Consider the following 20,714-nt stretch of genomic DNA (forward strand, 5'->3'; position numbering starts at 1 on the left):
AGTATCATCCCTTAAATCCATATTAGCCTATACAAATAAGGCTGGTATTGACTTATTCTGTATACAAAGCTCTTGCTAATTTTTCTAAAATCTTAACCAGAAGAAACACAAACCACTCCATGGTTTAATATACTATTATACCAGTAACCTTATGCAAATAAGGTAGGTTCCTTAGCTAATCTAGTTACAAGACTTTCATTACACAGCTAGACCAAATGGCATGGTCAGTTCATTAGAAAATTCCTTAAAACAAATGAAAATTATCTGTCTGCTATCTTACTGACATCTAGATTGCTTAAGATTCAAAATTGATCTTATTTCCAATCCCTCAACCTTCTTTATCCTTCTAGTAAAGAAATTTGATTTACCAAAATGAAACATCCTAACAAAGTAAGCTGCTTTACCATATTAGCTGCATTCATCATCCAACATTTCCATCCAGCAAGGAGATTAATCCACAGTTGTTTCTCCTGCTATTGGTCACAAAAAACTCCTTGAACTGAAATACTAGTCATCCGATTCAGTTTTTCCTTGTTGCTTTCCAAGATTGAGTTATATTCCTCATGTAACTGTTCATTTCTTTGTCTTCACCATAACTTTGTCTACTCCAAAATCATCTTTCACTAGGTATGCAATTTTCCAATGCTGCTAATAAATATTTCTCAACTAGCTCCAATATGATTTCTTCCTTCAGATTTTTGCATTCATTGTACTGCCTCATGTTGGTTTCTTTTGTAATTACTTGCCTTTCTACAAATTTCATTTTTCTTGATACTCTTTGAAACACTATCTATTAAGACTACATGATTATCAAATCAAGTAAGTTTGAGTGCAAGTTCATCTGCTATCAGTAATATCCATCATCTTGTTCTTTCTACCCTGAAAAACAGTAAATCATTATTTCCTGGAAACTCGCTGTTGGACACATCACTAATAACCAGTAAGTTTAAGCCAAGAACTAAACCAATGCCAAAAACTCTCCCCTTATCCCAGATGCTTCTGATATCAATATCAAGTGCAGTAACCCTTTGGGCCTGAAGTTACCCAAACACTTATATTATTGGCTATCCTATTCACTCATTACTTTTGGAACTATTTGGCTTTTTTTTTAAATTCATTCTCACTCACTTCAAATGATACAGCAAAGTTGGTCAATTGGTAGAGCCTCTGCTACTAATGGCTCACAAAAAGTTAAGCAAGTTTGAGTGCAGTTAGTAGTTGGAAGGTGTTCAATCATTCGATGCTGCTGGTACACTCTCCCTCTATGAGTCTTTGTACTCCCAGGTGTCGCATATTATTCTTACCTGCATTCCTCAATTCCCTGATTTTGCATTTCCAATCTCACTTCAGCATTTTTCCATATGTAACTTCAAATCTAGTGAAAGTTCACAAGAAAGGATGATGGAAGTGTACAGGAGAGAAATTCATTTGTAAAAAAAAAAAGACTCATTTTGTACATTCCAAACCTTAAGATGAGCAAAAAAAAAAAACTAATTTAAGCTGAATTATAAGTATTTTCACATTTTTCTGCAACTTCTTTAATAGGATAGTTTTAAACTAACAAAGGGTTGCTACCTTTAATACTTTCTAGATGTTTATTCTAGTGATTGAACAACTATTATTAAATACTTTAAATGAAATGGGGGATATATCAAAATGTGTTTTTGAGGGCAATTTTACCTATTTTGACGCTGATGGTGAATGACCTTTGTGATTGCTAAAGAATTTTCTTGTTCAAAAAAACACTACACCATCCATTTGTGGAAATATTTTACTGACAAATGCATTAGAAAAATATTTACAAATGAAAGATTTTGCTTTCAATCTATTTGCTGTAGGAAATAGTTTTTTCTTTTTAAATCTGATAACTCATTCTACAACTACAATAATTTCTTTTAAGAAATTGACTTATGCAAAGCCAATAACACAACAAGCAACTCTCCCTCCAGCATTTCCTGTAGTTTTACTTGCTGGAACACCACCTCTTCCAAGGTCATCTTCATTTTCGTGAACCTATCAGAAAGAATAAATAGCTCAATTCTATTCCAGTTGAAATTAAACAGCATGATGGCATGGTTGGAGAACTAATTCTAATTCAATTACTTATGAAAACAAATTCAGTTAGTGAAAGGTTAAAATGAAAAACAATTCATATCCAAACAAAAAAGGTACTCTAAAAATCTAATAAAGATATTTACTGCATATTTCAGTTTATTCAAACTATTTAATCTAGAAGGTAAACCATATTGTACCACAATCATACTGTTAGTCATTCAAAAACAAAGTTATTACACACGAATCACAACGCTTAACATTAAATCTTAGCCACAGCTGCTAATTAAAGCACTGCACAAGCTTGGATATTTACTCTTGTTGATAGAAAAGGAAAGCAAAAATGCTCCTGATTAGTTTAAAATTATTGTATGGAGGACACATTCCTTTCATTGGGATGAGTTTAGAAAACACACTGCTAAAATTGTGAGGACAGCATGATGCAGAGGAAAGTGAAAACTAAGGAGTTTATGGTTTCATTGTATGAGGCCTTGATTAGGCTGTATATTGACTATGTATAAATTTGGCCACCTGGTTTTCAAAAGGATGAAGATATATTGGAAAGGCTCCAGAAGCAATTAAGTTAGGTGGTTTCTGGTTCTCTAGAATTTTGAATATGAAAAAAGTTGAGAAAATGAAAATTGCAGCATGTAGTAGATAGTAGATATAGACAAATAAGAGGCTATACCAGATTAATGTGATTAAGTTTTTCATAGAATGGAGAGAGGGAAAAGGACAAGAGAACATCCTTGAACACTGTATAAGCAGGAGGGAGAAAGTTTTTACATGGATAGCTATGACAAGTATAGTATAAGGAAACTTTGAGTATGTGAACTTGTGGAATAAATCCAAGGGCAGGAGAAAGTTTGTGCTGGAAATAGCCATTTGAACAAGTAACAATGTGAAGCTGAATAGGTTGATGAGAAGCACATGTTCAGGCAGGAAAATGAAAATTAGATGGAACTCTACGCTATCAGAATAACCGAGATTAATAGTGATGATGATATTAATGAGCCTGCCTCAAAGGCTAGGGACATGCTATGTTTATTTTCTTTTTAGCCTGTTTTTTTAATAATAAATAATTATGCTATTGGCCAAGTGGTTAACATGTTCGCTCTCCAGCCGAAAAGGTTGCAGGTTCGAATCCCACTGTGGGCATGGAAGTTTGCAATTGTCTATGAAAATACTAATAGTGATGGGAGGTAGATTACATTTGTGTAGTTGGATTGAGTGGTGGAGGCAGAGTAGGTGCCCTCTGAGGAGGGTTTGGATTCCCTGGAGGTGTCAATAATATACACTAATGTGAGGAATAAAAGAATAGTTTGTGTCTTGATAAAATTAGTTGGTCAAATTATTGCTGTCATGAGATGTGGTTTGAAGAATTATCTCAGAATATTTTAAGGAATATGTTAAGACAAAGGATAGGAGACAACTGATCTTAGAAGAGGAATTTATCCTAAGTTTCCACATGGAAAGGAAGCAGTAGAAATATTGACTTTAGGACATTTGGTGCAAGCTTGAGATGAACAAGAGTTTTAGATCTAAACTTCTTTCTTACCTTAAACAAAACCCAAGCAATAATCAGAAGTTATTCTGAAATTGTTTCAGGTAGACATAACCATCAAGTGATCAACTATGGAAGCATTGACTAAATGCAGGAGAGTAAGGAAAGTTCCTTGAGTTGCTTATGGCAAACCACTTTACATAGCACACAGGACATGAATGTTGGATTAACAGATGTCTGATAATACAATAGAAGTCATAATTCATTTTAGACAAATTATGGATTCAACAACTGTGTTATAACTATTTTAATTTCCCAATATTTTGATCTTCATATTACAGTCAGCTGTAGTATATACACATATACAAAAACAAGCTCTACATTACATTTCACACAGTAAGCTACAGACAATGATTTGATCAACAATTATTCTACTGGCATGACCTCTAGTGAAAAAATAAAAAAATAAAATAAAATAAAATTAAAATAAATAAGGAAATAAAATAACTATATTCTATTTAAGATGAATATTCTTTCATAGATTTTTTACTGGAACAAAACACTGACGTGAGTGAAATCTTGCATGTTTTTGCAAGTAGCATTTTTATCTCTTAATGTATTCTCTTAATCCCTATTCTTTTCAATGGATATTTCTTTAAATGTATGATTTTATTTATATGCATGATCTTATATTTTCTGCAGTTCAGACACGGGGGGGGATAATTAAAGTAGATTTAAGATCCTGAATTATCTATGGTCCTATTTATACTTGCTTAGGGAAAGGTTAAGTGTGTCAAATGTGCCTTCCATATTCCTAGGATTTTTAGGCCATCATTGTTAAGATTAGGGTGGTTGATAATCTCGCAGGCCTCTTTAAATTACATTCATACCATGTTTTGATGTGGTGTAAACAGGTGCTTTTCCAGTCAATTTTATGTCAAGTGTTCAGGGCATGATCAGACAGGCTGGCTTCACCATAGTTATTAAATTTAATGTGCCATTTATGTTCTTTTTTGTCTGATGGAAATTGTGCATCCTGTTTAGGAGAAATTACATATAGGAGAAATTACAGGTGCAGTGAACACGGTATACTCCAGTGGTGGGCAAATGGAGGAAGTAGATCCTTGGATGAATTAAGTTTGATTTTGCAGGAGGTTTAAATAGTAGCTTTAAGGTTGTATTTCTGTAGTATTCTGTTTATTATTTTGTCTGATATCACTTTAATGTATGGAATGGTTGCAATTTATTATTATTCAGGTCTCCATGGAGTCAAGAGATTCATCGCAGGAGGTCCTTCCTAGGAAACACTAAGTCTATCATACCACTCCTTAAACTCATCGACTGTTCTCACCACTCAATGCATTCCATGGTTCAACCACCCTCCATGCAAAGAAACAACCACTCCTCACCCTCGTGCACAGTTTCCTTTTGTAACTTCCAGGGATGGCCCCTTGTCATCACTCCCTGCTGTTCAATCAAGCAAAAGAACTTGCTAATGTCAACCCTGTAACCACCTCTCAACAGTTTAAAAGTCTCAATCAAATCATCTCTCCTATCCACCAAACTCTGCAGTCCACATTCCCTCAGCCTATCCTCATAACTAACATTGTATAGTCCTGAAACCGTCTTTGTTATCTGCTCTTGTACCCTTTTAACGGTTAATTTATCCTCTTCAAATCCTCTAAACCAAATCTGAGAATAGTCTAAGTGTGGTCTGATCAAGATCTTATACAATGGAATGATAACTTATCTCTGCAGGTCAGCATCCTTCTCATTATTGAAGCAATCCTCTATGTTACCTTCACCACCTTTGCAATATGTCCCCTAAATTTCAGGTTTGTATCAGTCATCAACCCAAGATCTCTCATCTTCCCTACTTCCTCCAGTATAGCTCCTCCAATAGAGGAGGCAGAATCCCATCTGTGTCCCAAACCTCAAGACATTACATTTTGCTGCATTAAACCAACACCCCCATTCATTTGCCCATCTGTCTAGCTTATTCAAATCCTGTTGCAGGGCTATCTGCATCTGCACTATTACTAATAACCTTCCCCAGCTTCACATCATCAGCAAACAACTGAATATCCCCTGCAATCCACTGATAATGTCATCGATATAAAGGTTAAACAATATAGGTCCCAGTACTGAGCCCTGTGGTATCCCAATTGTAACCCTCTGCCTCCTTGAAACTGCCCCACCATACACAACTCTGATACTTATCAGACAGTCAATCCTGAATCCAGTTGACTAACCTGACATCCAAACCACATGGCACAGTCAAATGCCTTTGCTAAATCCAAGAAAATGGCAGTATATGCCTTTCGCTCATCTAATGCTCTTGTAACTATTATAAAAGACTAGCATATTACTAAAACAAGAGCACCCCTTCACAAATCCATGTTGACTCTCACAGATAACATTAACCTCATCTGCCCAATGCTGTATATGGTCCTTAACTAATTTCTCCAAAATCTTAACTACTGATGACACAAACTGGCCTATAATTAGACATTTCCAGTCTGCTTCTGCCCTTATGCAATGGCACTATCTTACCTTCCTTCCATTCCGTGGGCAACTTTCCTAGCCAGACTTTCACTGAAAAGTCAGGTCAAAGGAGTTGTCAGTTCTTTAGTACATTCTCTCAAAACTCATGGTGAAATACCATCCAGTCCCACAGCTTTACTGACATCCAGAGTACAGTACTTGGAACACTCTCCTCTTGCACCTCTAAACTGCTCTATCCCTCTGGTATTAAAATTTACTCCTCCAGGATGAAATACTCCAAAAAAATGTTCATTGAACAATTCCACTATGTCCTCTGCATCAGTCACTATTCCCATTTTTATCCGACAATGTCATTCTTCCACAATCATTTCTCCTCCTACTGACCACATAGCTAAAAAATTCTCTAGGATTTTTTTTGGATTTTAGGGCCAATCTCTTCTCATATTCCAGTTTTGCCTTCCTTATAGTCACTCTCCTGGTTTCTGTCTTATATTCTTCATGCATCTGCTCTTCACTTATCTCTATATATCTCTTCCAAAGCCTCTTTTTCACATGAAGTTCCTGTTTAATATTGTTTGTCATCCACTTTACTCCAGATTGTGTCTTCTTCACTTGTGGAATACAGCTTACTATTGCTGCTAACAAATATTCCTTCACAATTTCCCAAGCACTAATGATATCCCAGCCTTCCAATTCCTTCTGCCATGAAACTTCCACGTTGATGTCTAAGACTATTATAATCACCTGTCTTATAATTCCTCATACATTCCTGTCTCTGATACTCCTGCATATCTATTCATCTTCCAAGTCAAAACCACATGGTCACTCTCTCCAACTGGTGGGAGAAATGACATCTCAGTTATTATCAACTCTTCTGATGTTATGACCAAATCCAAAACTCTTGAACCTCTTGTTCCCTAAAAGATTTGTCCCTCAAGAATTCTAGAAATTCCATTCCCTTATTGCTACATGCATCTTCCTCTCCCCAGTTTATACTGCTATAGGTAAAATCTCTTTGCACTTGCAAAGCTCAACTGTCTAAACATCTCCTGGTCCCCACTCTGTGCTCCTTGGTTTGTAGGAACATCCCACTAAATATCCTGTCTTGTCCACCTCTACCTCACACCATATGCTTTCAAAATTATTAGTGACACTGCCTTCCTAAACCTCCACTCTTAGAGGAGGTGTCTTCACTTATCATAAACAGTATTCCTCCACCACCACTCTTTTCCTTCCTATCTTGCCGAAACATGCTATACCCTGCTACTTCTATTCCTGTTATTATATTCTCTTCTGTCAACCACATCTTGGTGATCCCCATAATCTTTGGCCAGGCTGATGCTATCAGCACCATCAATTCCTCTCCTTTATTCCAGATACTCCTGGCATTAGTATAAAGTAAAAACTTCACTGTTTCTATACCCAGCATTATCCCCTCTACACTCAACTGGGCTCAGCATTACCTGATGTCCCCTTCTCCCAAGTACCCATTCCCACAAGATGCCACCCCTGATACCGATGCCACCCTGGGCATTCTAGTTTCCCTGCATTGACACACCGACTCGTTCAGAACATCAATCTCTCCAGATGCCTATGTCCTTCCTCATTCAAATGCAAGCAGTCTCTTGCATATGATTCCTTTCTGTCCTCAAATGCCCTCCAAGCATCCACATATTCCAATCATCTCTTCTGACACATTCTAGCTATTATGATAGCTTACTGTAGTGTTATTTTTGTTTTTAAGTGGGGTCTTGTACAGAATTTTGTGGATAGTATTTTGGCTGTAACCATTTTCTAGGAAGGCATTGCTGATAACTTTTAATGCATCTTTAAGTGCTTGCTCATTAGAGCAAATCTTCAAAGTTCTGTTTTTTAGTGTGTTAATGACACCTAGTTTGTGTTGGTGGTGGTAGGAGTTTACATGTATATATTGGCCAGTGTCGGTTTCCAGCAAACAGTGAAGGAAAAGACTACCCAACGGAAGACATATCTAGAAACTGAAGTGTGTTCTCAGTTTCAATCTCAATTGTATGCAGAAAGTTTTTTTACCTTGGGTATACTATATGTTAAAGAAATAAGTCTAACTATGTTCAGGTGCAAACTTGACTTGTCTGTTTGCTTACCTGGGAAAAAGGATTAAAACCAAGTTTATTTATAAAATTGCTTGGTATCTGTAACATGTTAATTGTTTGTGTTATTTGTTTAGGTGGCTGAGGAAAGCAATGTCTAGAAGCCATGGGGCCAGATAGTGAAAACATGTCTAAGCTAAGAGAGGAATCTAGAGCAAGTTGCTCACAATGTTACATCTAAAAGTTAGCAATGGGAAGGGGGGGAGAATAATGGCAAGCTCATGGCTGTGCCTTCTTTATGAAGGTAGAGTGTTTCGCCACACAAAATAGCCAGAGCATAGTACATGCACAAAGAACACTGATATCGGGAGGGAATTTATCCTCTAATAAAACGATTGTGTCATTGATTGGGACATTTGTGAAGAGGGCACAGATGTCAAACTAACAAATCCTCTTTTTTCAGTGTAATGTCTTTGATTTTGTTTACAAAGTGTTGTATGTTTTTAATATAGGAGGGGAAATGACCTACTAACTCCTTGAGTGTTGACACAAGTTTCTTGACCATGTGATAATTGGGGCTGTCTATACCTTCAACTATCAGCTGGAGTAGTATGTTCTGTTTGTGTATCTTTGGTAGACTGTAAATTCTTGGAGAATGATCATAGTGCAGAAGTGATTTTTTAACCATATCTTTGGGCCATGTAGTGATTTAAGTAGCTTCTGTTTTCTTTTTTATTCAATTGGTAGGGTTATAGTTAACAGGTTGATAGGTGCTGTTCTCTGCGACTATTAGATTCATTTTTGACATACGTAGTGCGATTTAGGATAACTGTGGCACTGCCTTTGTCAGCTCTAATGATTCCAATGTCTGTATTTAATTTTAGTGATTTCACTGCTGTCAGTTTGGATTTCATTAGGTTGCTATTATTAGCATTATCTGAGACCTCCAGAGAGTCTAGGACTCATCAAGGGGCAGCTGTAAATAATCCAACCCAGCTATCATACCTTCCATTAAATTCATTTACACTAGATGCACTCACTACCCTTAAGGGCAAATTATTCCACTCACTGCTCTCTGGGAGAAAAACTTAGCTCTTACCCCTTTCTTGACTGAGAACAATTTTAACTTTCATATTTATTGTTTGTGTTGCAAAACACCATCTTCCTTCAAAAAGGCACAGCCATGGGCTCATCATTACCCCCCCCCCACTGCTAACTTTTACATGGAACATTTTGAGCGACGTGCTGTAGATTCCTCTCCTTTAAAACCAGAAATTTGGCTTAGATACGTTGACTACGTTTTCGCTATCTGGGCCCCATGGCTGCCAGACAAACAATTCACAATTAAGATTGAAATTCAGAACACACTTCAGTCTTTCCTTCGCTGTTTGCTGGAAACCAACATACTAGCCAACACATACCACCACCCAACAAAAAAATAGGCATCATTAACAGACTAAAAAACAGCTTTGAAGATGAATTAAAAGTTATCAGCAATACCTTCCTAAAAAATGGTTACAGCCAAAATACTATCTACAAGATTCTGTAGAAGACCCCCACTTGAAAACAAATAAACCACACTACAATAAAACTAACCATTCCATACAATAAAGGGATATCAGACAAAATAATAAACAGCATACTACAGAAATACAACCTTAAAGTTGCCTTTTAAACCTCCTGCAAAATTAAACTTAATTCATCCAAGGATCTACTTTTTCCATTTGCTCACCCTTGAGTATACCATGTTCACTGCACCTGTAATTTGCCCTATATAGGAGAAACAGAATGTACAATTTCCTTTACATAAAAGTGGCTGGAAAAGCACCTGTTTACACTACACCAAAACATAGTATGAATGTAAATTTAAGGAGGCCTGCGAGATTATCAACCACCCTAATCTTAACAATAATGGCCTAAAAATCCCAGGAATATGGAAGGCACATTTGACCCACTTAACCTTTCCCTAAGAGTCTAGTATAAATAGGACCATAGATAATCCAGGATCTTTAATTCCCCCCCCCCCTCCATGTGTGAACTACAGAAGATGTAAGAGCATACATATAAATAATTAAAATCATTTAAAGAAATGGCAATTGAAAAGAATAGGGATTAAGAGAATACATTAAGCAGAAAAATGCTACTTGCAAAAACAAAATGCCAGATTTGACTCATGTCAGTTTTTACTGTAAAAAAAGAACTATATGAAAGTGTTTATTATATTAAATATAGCTTTGATGTAGTTATTTTATTTCCTTATTTTAATTGTTTTATTTTTATAATTTTTTTCACTAGAGATCATGCTAGTAGAATAACCTTGATTAAATCATTGTATCTGTAGCTTAATGTGCAAAATGTAATATAGCTTGTCATTGTAAAAATGTATATAAACATTTTTAGTGTACATAATATGAAGGTCGAAACATCAGGAAATTAAAATAGTTATTTTTAAACAGTTGTAGAGTCCATAATTTGTCTAAAATGAATGCTGATCACTGTGTAACACTAAAGAAAGGAAGTCATAATGTTGCCAGTTGGTGAGTGATGTGAATTAGAACAGGAGACTGAACTGTTCAAGATCAGTTACTGATGGCAGTCAGACCATATTCCTAGAAAGAGGTGAAATAGATAAATAATCCAATTATGCCAAAACTGCAGAGGATGTTATTATGGAAGTAAAGATATCTATTAATAGCACAAATGTTAAGGCATAAGCCAAAAAATGACAATTGTTACATGAAAGACATTTCAGTATCAGAAATGTGTATGTGAACCTCCTCTAAAGAGTAGGAATGTTCAATCAGTACTTTATTAGTATACTTCATGTTAGGAGATCTGAAGTATTAAACATTTCTAAACAAGCAATTAGAGAATGAACTGGTAGTTTAGAAATGTCAATAGAAAAGTGTATTTTATTTTCTTGAAATATGGAGGAAGATGTTCTGAAATTAAACATGCAGTTCAAATTTTTATTTTAATAAAAATACTCAAGTTTTTTTTTTTGTGTGTGGCTTCCAAAGAAAAAGTTTTGTAAACCTATAGTACATTTGTACAGAAAATAATTGAAAAAAAAAAAACTTTTTTTAAATGATCTGGAAACCTTGCTCTAAAAGACCAAAACTTTTCAAGCCTCCATTAAGCAAGGCAAGTCTAATACCAGACCATATAAAATACAAAGACTGCCCATAAGAGGTACTGTTATATACATAACAAGTTCCAAACTGTGCTTTAAACTCATTCAATGACTACAAATCACTGCACTGTCAGTATAATGCATTCCACTCAAAGGAAACTTGCTTTTTACTCATGCCTTATATGGTTTCCAGTGATAACTTCTATTCTACCTCCTTTCTCCCATTCTATGAGAACTTCTACATTAAGTAACCTTCTTTCCCATAACCAACAAATTATATCCCCACTCTTGCAATTTGCAAATAGGATTTCCTCAATCTTACTTCATACCCCACATTCTAAAGACCAGTTACCATCTTAGTCAATCCTCTCTGGATCCTTTCCAAAATTCTCATCAGAATGAAAACCAGGTAGCCAAATGTGTACAATAAATCAATTTCTGTAACCATAGCTCAATTTCTCCTTCTCCAACACCAAATATACAGATTGGCCTATAACTTGTAGCCTTAGTTCTATCCCAACCTTTGTGATAGAACTAAGGCTACAAGTTATAGGCCAATTGCTGCTGCAAGATTAAACAGGTAAGCCAAAGGCAATGCCAACATTCTCTTTATATGTCAAGTCCTGCTGCCTCTTGCTCACCCACTAGTAAGCCATTTTCTCGCATTTGCTCTATATTTGAACTTCTCATTACTTCACACCAATGAGGATGGAATGCCCTGATGAATTGCTCCCTGAATATCTTGACTGTCCTCTGCAGTCATTACTAATACATCAATATTAGTGATATAATGAATAAAACTGAATAATACAGAAATGGGAATTTCAATCGACCGCGAGATGCGGTGATTAATACCCTTCCCTACATTGTCCTCTACAGATAATGAGGAAGATGAAAAGCATTCTTGCTTCGCCCCTTTAAGTGGGCCGGTGGCGCAATGGTAGCGCATCTGACTCCAGATCAGAAGGTTGCGTGTTCGAATCACGTCCAGCTCATTGTACGTTATTTAATTGACTGGTATATGTGAATGCTTGGAGTGCGTTTGAGGAAAGAGGAATTGTATGCGAGAGACCGTTTACATTTGAATGAGGAAGGATGTAGGCATCTGGAGAGATTGCTGTTCTGAAAGAGTCTGTATGTCCCAGGGAGGATGATAGCAGGGGTGGCCTCTTGTGGGAATGGATACGTGGGAGAAGGGAGACGATGTCAGGTAACGCTGAGCCCAGTGGAGTCTAGAAGGGATAATGCTGGATATAGAAACAATGGCATTTATATGCTTTATACTAATGCCAGGAGTATCTGGAATAAGGGAGAGGAATTGGTGGCACAGATAGCATCAGCCTGGCCAAAAATTATTGGGATCACTGAGACGTGGTTGATAAAAGGGGATATAACAACAGGAAATAGAAGTCGCTGGGTATAGCATTTTCGTCAGGATAGGAGGGGGAAAGCGTGGCGGTGGGGTACTGCTTATGATAAGTGATGACCTATGTCCTCTAAGAGTGGAGGCTTTAGAAGGAAGTGAGACAAATGATTGAGAGCATATGGTGTGAGGTAGAGGTAGGCAAGACAGGATATTTAGTGGGGGTGTTGCTACAGACCCAGGAGCATAGGGACCAGGAGATGTTTAGACAGCTAAGTTTGGCAAGTGTAAGAAGAATGATTGTTATGGGAGATTTTAACTTCAGTAGTATAAATTGGAGAGAGGAAGATGCATGTAGCAATAGTGGAATGGAATTTCTAGAATTCTTGAGGGACAAATGTCTTAGGCAACATGTAACAGAGGGAACAAGAGGTTCAAGAGTTTTAGATTTGGTTATAGCATCAGAACAGTTGATAATAACTGAGATGACATCTCTCCCACCAGTTGGAGAGAGTGACCATATGGTTTTGACTTGGAAAATGAATAGACATGCAGGAGCATCAAAGAGACGGGAACTTGTGTGGAATTATAATGCAGGTGATTATAATAGTCTTAGATGTCAAATTTGAGAAGTTTCATGGAGGGAGGAATTGGAAGGTCAGGATATAGTTAGTGCGTGGGAAATTGTGAAAGAATATTTGTTAGCAGCAATGGCAAGTTGTATACCACGAGTGAAGAAGAGGACACAATTTGGAGTAAAGTGGATGACAAACAATTAAACAGGAATTGCATGTGAAAAAGAGGCTATGGAAGAGATAAGGAGACAGGTGAATAGAGGATGCGTGAAAAATATAAGACACAGGCCAGAAGAGTGACTAGTGTGGTAAGGAAAGCGAAACTGGAATATGAATGTAGATTGGCCCTAAGGTCCAAAGAAAATCCTAGGGAATTTTTTAGCTATGTGGGAGGAGAAATAACTGTGGAAGAATGATATTGTGGGATAAAAATGGGAATAGAGTGACTGATGCAGAGGACATAGTGGAATTGTTCAATAAACACTTTATTGGAGTATTTCATCCTAGAGGAGTCAGTTTTAATGCTAGAGGGATAGGGCTGGTTCGAGGATTAGAGGTACAGGAGGAGAGTGTGTCTCAGATACTGAGTACTCTGGATGTCAGTAAAGTTTTCGGACTGGATGGTATTTCACGAGTTTTGAGAGAATGTGCTAGGGAACTGACAATGCCTTTAACCTTGCTTTTCAGTGAAAGTCTGGCTTTGGCAAAGGTACCCAGGGAATGGAAGGAAGGTAAGATAGTGCCATTGCATAAGGGTGGTAACAGACTGGAAGTGTCTAATTATAGGCCAGTCTGTGTCATCAGTATTTAAGATCTTGGAGAAAGTAGTGAGGGACCGTATACGGCATTGGGCAGATGAGGGTAATGTTATCTTTGAGAGTCAACATGGATTTGTGAAAGGGTGCTCGTTTTAGCAATATGCTAGCCTTTTATAATAAAGTTAAAAGAACATTAGATGAGGGAAAGGCATATACTGCAATTTTCTTAGACTTAGCAAAGGCATTTAACATGCTGCATGATAAGCTGATATTTAAGTTGCAGCACATGGGTCTGAATGTCAGATTGGTCAACTGGATTCAGGATTGGCTGCCTGATATATATATCAGAGTTGTGTATGGTGGAGCAGTTTCAAGGAGACAGGGTTACAAGTGGGGTCCCACAGGGACCAGTACTAGGACCTATATTGTTTAACCTTTATATCAATGACACTGCCAGTGGATTGCAAGGGGATATTCAGTTATTTGCAGATGATGCAAAGCTGAGAAGGATTATTAGTAAGTGCAGATGTGGTAGCCCTGCAAGAGGATATGAATAAGCTAGATAGATGGGCAAATGAATCTGGTGTCAGTTAAATGCAGCAAAATGTAAGGTCTTTAGGTTTGGGAAACATCAATGGGATGCAGCATCCTCTATTGGAGGAAGTAGGGGAGACGAGAGATCTGGGGTTGATGATTGATAGAAACCTGAAGTTTAGGGGACATATTGCAAAAGGTGAAGGTAACAGAGAGGATTGCTGCAATTATGAGAAGGACTGACCTGCAGAGATAAGAGGGTTATCATTCCGTTGTATAAGTCCTCTGATCAGACCACACTTGGACTATTGTTCTCAGATTTGGTCCCCAGGATTTGAAGGGGATAAATTAACTGTGGAAAGGATACAAAGACGGATGGTTTCAGGATTGTACAAGGATAGTTATGAGGATCGGCTGAGGGAATGTGGACTGCAGAGTTTGGTGGATAGAAGGAGAGGTGATATGATTGAGACTTTCACACTGTTGACAGGTGGTTACAGGGTTGACATTGGGGAGTTCTTTTGCTTGGTTGAACAGCAGGAAGGAGTGATGACAACAGGCCATCCCTGGAAGTTGCGAAAGGAAACTGAGCAAGTGGGTGAGGAGTGGTTGAGCCGTGGAATGCATTGCCTGATGGAGTGGTGAGTGCGAGAACGGTCAATGAGTTTAAGGAGTGGTATGATAGACTGTTTCTTAGGGGGGGACCTCCCCTCAATGAGTATTGACAGACTGTTCTTAGGAAGGACCTCCCACGACGAGTCTTTTGACTCCACAGAGGCCTGAATAATAATAATAATACCAGTGTGAATGCTTTGCTTCTGCACAAACTGCATGATGCCATAAAGGAGAAGTAGTGACAAGGAATGCCAATTCATTATGTTCACCTGCTTCACAACAATGTTCCAGTCCATATGGCTATTGTTGCAAAGGCTGCAGTGAAGGATTGGATTCCAAGAAATTGCACACCCACCCTACAGCCCAGACCTAGCACTTCTCAAAACTGAAAGCCTTCATGGAAGAAAATTTGCAGATGACAATGAGATGAAAGATGCAGTTTTAGGCAATTTTGCAGACAAGTACCAATTACTTTTTGTAGGACATGGATATGTTAATTCAAAGATGTGAAAAGTGTGTTGAAGTAAAAGGAAGATTATGTTGAAAAGCGAGTTTTCTGATCATCTCTAAAAGTTAGCCAGGCTGGAAACTTATGCAACTACCCCCATATGTTCTTTCCTCACGGAAGTCTTCACATGGCTAGCCACCACCTAGGTGATCATTATGCTTATTCACTGACCTATAGACAATCGCAAACAAATAAAACTCATTGCCACAGTGGGATCAAACCCACAGCTTGTTAACTGAAGCGCAGACACTAACCACCCAAGGAAATTGATGCAGTTGTCTGTTTTCAAATATTATATACTAATGTAATTTCAAAATTTCCCTTTACTTCCATAAAAGGAAGTGTATATTAATTTTGAAGTTTCACTCATGCTCTGGTTAAAAACTTGCTGAAAGTTATTATGGCATTAGTTCGAAACAGTATATTATGTTGGAAGCTTTTACAGAAAAGCTGACACAGAATATCAGATTTGGCAGTTTTTTCATGCTAACTAGATCCTTAAGAAACTATAATGCAGTGGTTCTTAACCTGGGGTGTGGTACACCCCCGGGGGGTACAAGAAAGCATTTCCAGGGGTGTGAGAGAAGTTTCTAAATTTTGACCCAGATTCGATGGACAGCTATTTAATAAAATATGATCCTATTGAAAAACGAGCCAATGCAAGTATTCAAATGGGATTTGAAAAACTGGACTTGGAACAATTCTGGTGTACACAGTAAAACCTTATCCACAGCTGGCAAAAGAGCACTGCAGACACTTTTACCATTTGCCACCACCTACCTATGTGAAATGGGATTGTCATCACTTTTGCACATAAAAACAAAAGCCAGAAATCTCTTAATCCCTTAACATACAAAGAAGTCTGTGACATGTCTTTTGTTTATTGCGAATTTATATGCGAATTTTGGTTTCACATATAAATACAACCGAATATAAACGCTAGACAATCTTGTGCCGATTTCCTTTCAGCTGAGAAAAGTTGCCAACGGTGTGTGTATCAGCTATTTCATTTGCATTTGCAAAAATTCATCATTTTTCAAATAACTATGAATTTGATCCAGCAAATCCCCTCGCTCAAAAAATTGGCAGACAAACGACAGTTTTCCGATTTTTAATTGGTACGTTAAGGGGTTAAAATGCAAGTGACAACTTATGCATGGCTCTTTCAAAAAAGGAGCCTCACTTCAGAAGTATTATTATGAATAAACAACAACATAGCCATTAAAAGTTGAGATTGTTTTATATGTATGTGTTTATCTTGCAATAGATTTAATTTCTTAAATAAAGAAATTAAAACAAATTTTTAAAGGAGGGTGCAAGAACTTATTTTTAGACTCAAGGGGGTGCTGATCACTAAAAAGGTTAAGACCCACTGATAATGCATTACTACAAGATTGTACAGAACATTTAACATCTTATTCTTAACTCATTAACTTGAAGAGCAATATGAACTTACCACTATTCCTCTTCCAGGAAGATTTTTATACATTGAAATAATACTGTCAGTTATGTCCACAATAGCAACACCAGATGGAGATGCTTCAATATTTCCAAGATCACCAACATGTCTAATGAAAACAATTATTAAAATTTCAAATAATTAAGTTATTCTAAAGCATTCCTATGAATATCATAAATGAGTCTTAAAAAGAAGTTATATTTTACACAGAAAGGAAAATCATGGTTTTTTCCCCATAGGTTGAAACAAGACATGGAAAGCAAATTTAGTATTTCAGGTTGTAGCAGTGGGAACACTTAAGAGGTAAGAGATGCTAATCTCTGAAACCTAGAGAACACCTCAACATGGATGGTGAGAAATGCTAAGAATTGATTGTGACATTTCTATGTACCATGAAAAAATGAATTGTGAACAATCCATTTAGATATCATTGTGGGTACTAAACAATGGGCTGGCAATTAACTGGCTAGGATTTAGCCAATTAATCGCCAGCATGTAATGGCTTAAACCACAGATATTATATCAAATACACTGCCCATGCTGCTCTTTGTCAGGAGAACAGTGAAAGTGAACTACTTAGAATGCACCAAATGAGAAGTATCGATAGAAAAGAATACTCACTATAACAGCCTGCTATAGCAAACTCAGTGCATGAGTTTGCTATGTTGAATATCATTTATTGATATTCATTATAGCAAAACTATCTGCTACAAACCATTTCTATGGTCCCTATAAGTATGCAGCAGTGACATGCTACGTCAACAATTGGTATGTAAGAAATACAAAGTAATTAAAACAATATCAACGGACAGTTTAGGATTCAATAACATCAAGATAAACTTCAATGGCAGACCGTTTCAAGTAAAGTGACCATGAAAATTTTAAAATTTTCATTTAGTCCTATAGAAAATTCTAAAAACTTGTTACAGATCTAAATAGATCATAAAATGAACACTAGACAAAGATGTTTTAGGATAATTTGGAGAAAAGCAAATGTTAATTGTCCATAATTGAAAATATCTAAATTTCTGTTCAAGACATTGCTATAGCATGTGCATTATCAAGAACTGCTCCAACAGGAATAGTCAGGCTGGGAAGGAACAGTATTCTGACAGTTCTTTCTGTTCATGAACTGAGTTCCAGCAAGTATTCCCTAGATCTCTTACCTGATCTCCATCTATTCTGTAATCTTCCTTTAGGTATGTTTCCTTTCAATTCTGATTTCATACATTGAAATTTTTTCTAAATTCACTATTTTTTTATTTTCATTCTCCAAACCACTTAAAGCAGTAGTTTACAATTGCATATGCACACAGTTCTAATATAAAAATTGTGCATAAGATCTCATGCAGAGAAAATAGGAAATGAATCTTTTTGAATGCTGTTGTTGATAGCCATAACTAAGTTATGGCTATCAACTTAGAGATATTTTCATGCTGATTTGAGATACCAGAGTATAATGGGGATTTGAAGAATACAACTGCCATTTAGTTTTGAGCAGGATAAAAAAAATTTCTGAAAAGAAATATGTACAAGTTCTAAAAATAAAGTCTAGCAGCTATTTCAGGTCAACTATCAACTGGCAGAAAGTGATTCATAAACAAACCTTGAAGATACAGTAGCAAAATATGGGAGAGGGGGAAATTGATCAAATGAGAAAAGACATTTAGCCAGAAAAGAAAGTGAACTGCTTGCAAGGATTAAAAAATCCTCAGTTAAGAAGGGTAATCTAAAAAGAAATGCTGAAAGTTTCTAGCAAGTAAATTAACAGGTATCCTCACAGAATACAGAGAAACACAAGCCCAGATATACATAAAAGTTGATAAACAAAATCATATGTACTTTGGTAAATGTAAACCAAAAATGAGTCAAAACATAGTTCGTCCAGAAGGAGTGATGTGGATTTGATGGATGCAAGTACTTATAAAGCTGAAAAATTTTTAATGAAGGTTGGAAGTGCAGAGTCAGGGAAACTAATTTATAAGAGGGGGGCAGAAGAGTATTCTTCTGCAACTAAGTGGGAGAATAAATCAAATGATGCTGAATGTAGCTCTTTAGGTGGTTCTAAAATTTCAGGACAGAGATAGAGAATTGGTTCTACTAATAAAACTGAAGTCAAAAAAGAGGTTCAGCAGTAGGATATGGTGCACTTTAGGCTACCTGGTATGAGGCCAACAAGATGAAATAGTTGGTTGCTGCTAAGATCAGGAGGTACAAGAGAGAATGTGAATGGCATACATAAGCAAATTATGCATAATGAATGCTAGGTGAGTATTATGGGGACACTACAACTACAGAAACAAATTGGAAGGAAAACAGTCAGTCACAGAGAAAGAAGGAAATGGAATTGACACAGCTTCTAAAGGATTACTTGAGACAGAATGTGATGCTGTCTCAAAGGCCTTCAACAATAAGTGACTGCATGGAGATGCCTATATAATAGAGGTTATCAGGATCTGATTTTTTACTTTAAATAATATAAAAATACAAAAATTACTTGTTTTGTAGATTTAAAAGATGCATAACATTATGGAATCATTTAAGTATGGTAGCATACAACCAAGATAAATTCTCACTGAGTTGGTGATGTCTCAAATTGTGGTAATCATATGGAAGTTGCAATAATAAAGGAATGTGTAAGTAAGGTAGGTGACAGAATGAAACCAGCTAGAAGAAGTGCTATGGATGGAAGAACTCAAAGCAAGTGCTTCAGATCAAAAGGAAGTTAATTTTCCTAGCAATGATGAAATGTATACATCAAGCAAGAAACAGCTATAGAGTAAAATGAATGACAAAAATGGGAACCACATATGAAAGTGATTATGGGAAAAAAGGTATAGAGAGGTGGAAACCAGTTGTATGAGTAATATAAAGCTCAAACTGGAAAGTGGCTAGTATAGGATTTGAGAAGACTAACATTAAGATCCATGGAGTTTGTTATAGTCAGTGAGAGGATAAATGATTATGCACATATATTCTTGTTAGATGGAGTAGCTGGTCAGGTGACCAATGCAAAAATAACAGCCAATTTGATAGTCACTTAGAGTATGTTATTCTGCTCAATCTGATTTTCTTCCTGATAGGATTGAAAATAAAGATGTACTTAGTATTGTAAGTATATTATGCAGTGAGACAAACTTTCAATAGAGAAGATGCTAAGATGATACTGACCTGGTTTTTTAGTCATAGTCCAGAAACTCTTGCAGCTATAAGGTAGAATATAATTATGCCTAATGCAATCTACTATAGACCAGTTGGAATTTGTGGTTAAGATTTGGGAGAAATTTGTACACAGAATTAGACAGCATTAATTATGAAAGTTTGCATGAAATTAATGGTTACTCTTGTTTCAGTAATCCAACACTTTTGGATGATGAAAGGCATATTTAGCCAATCAAGAAGCTGTGGGTTATAGGCATGGATTGGATATTCTGTGAATTATTTGATGGAAGATGAATTTCAACACCTAATGTAAACCTACCAAATAACTGTTTTTCAAGCAGCTTGAGAAAGCTCAGTGTTTAATCCTTTAAAGCAGGGTTTTAGAATTATCTAGACCTTTAAGCCATCCACGGTACTGGTACTAATGTACCAGAGGTTAACACCCATGGTTGGGGAGTTGCAAAAAAAAAAAAAAAA

The 20,714-nt window shown here is 36.6% G+C and overlaps 1 protein-coding gene and 1 non-coding gene across 2 annotated transcripts in view; one reads left to right on the plus strand and one right to left on the minus strand.

The window, feature by feature from the left end:
* Window positions 1-1,755: 1,755 nt before the first annotated feature.
* The window catches only part of LOC150096133 (superoxide dismutase [Cu-Zn]-like), a 53,922-nt gene continuing 34,963 nt past the window's right edge, over window positions 1,756-20,714 (minus strand). The window contains exons 4-5 of the mRNA XM_090408966.1: window positions 17,073-17,184; window positions 1,756-2,013 (exon numbers count right to left, since the gene is read on the minus strand). Coding sequence (XP_090265092.1) covers window positions 1,909-2,013; window positions 17,073-17,184 — 217 coding nt within the window. The 3' untranslated portion in view covers window positions 1,756-1,908. The remainder of the gene's footprint in view (window positions 2,014-17,072; window positions 17,185-20,714) is intronic.
* Window positions 12,187-12,258, plus strand: TRNAW-CCA (transfer RNA tryptophan (anticodon CCA)). The gene has a single exon. It is a non-coding gene; the product is annotated as a tRNA-Trp (tRNA).

Source organism: Typopeltis vanoorti, chromosome 19 (assembly GCF_054136105.1).
Source record: "Typopeltis vanoorti isolate ZY-2024b chromosome 19, IOZ_Tvanoo_1.0, whole genome shotgun sequence".
Lineage (NCBI taxonomy): Eukaryota > Metazoa > Arthropoda > Arachnida > Uropygi > Thelyphonidae > Typopeltis > Typopeltis vanoorti.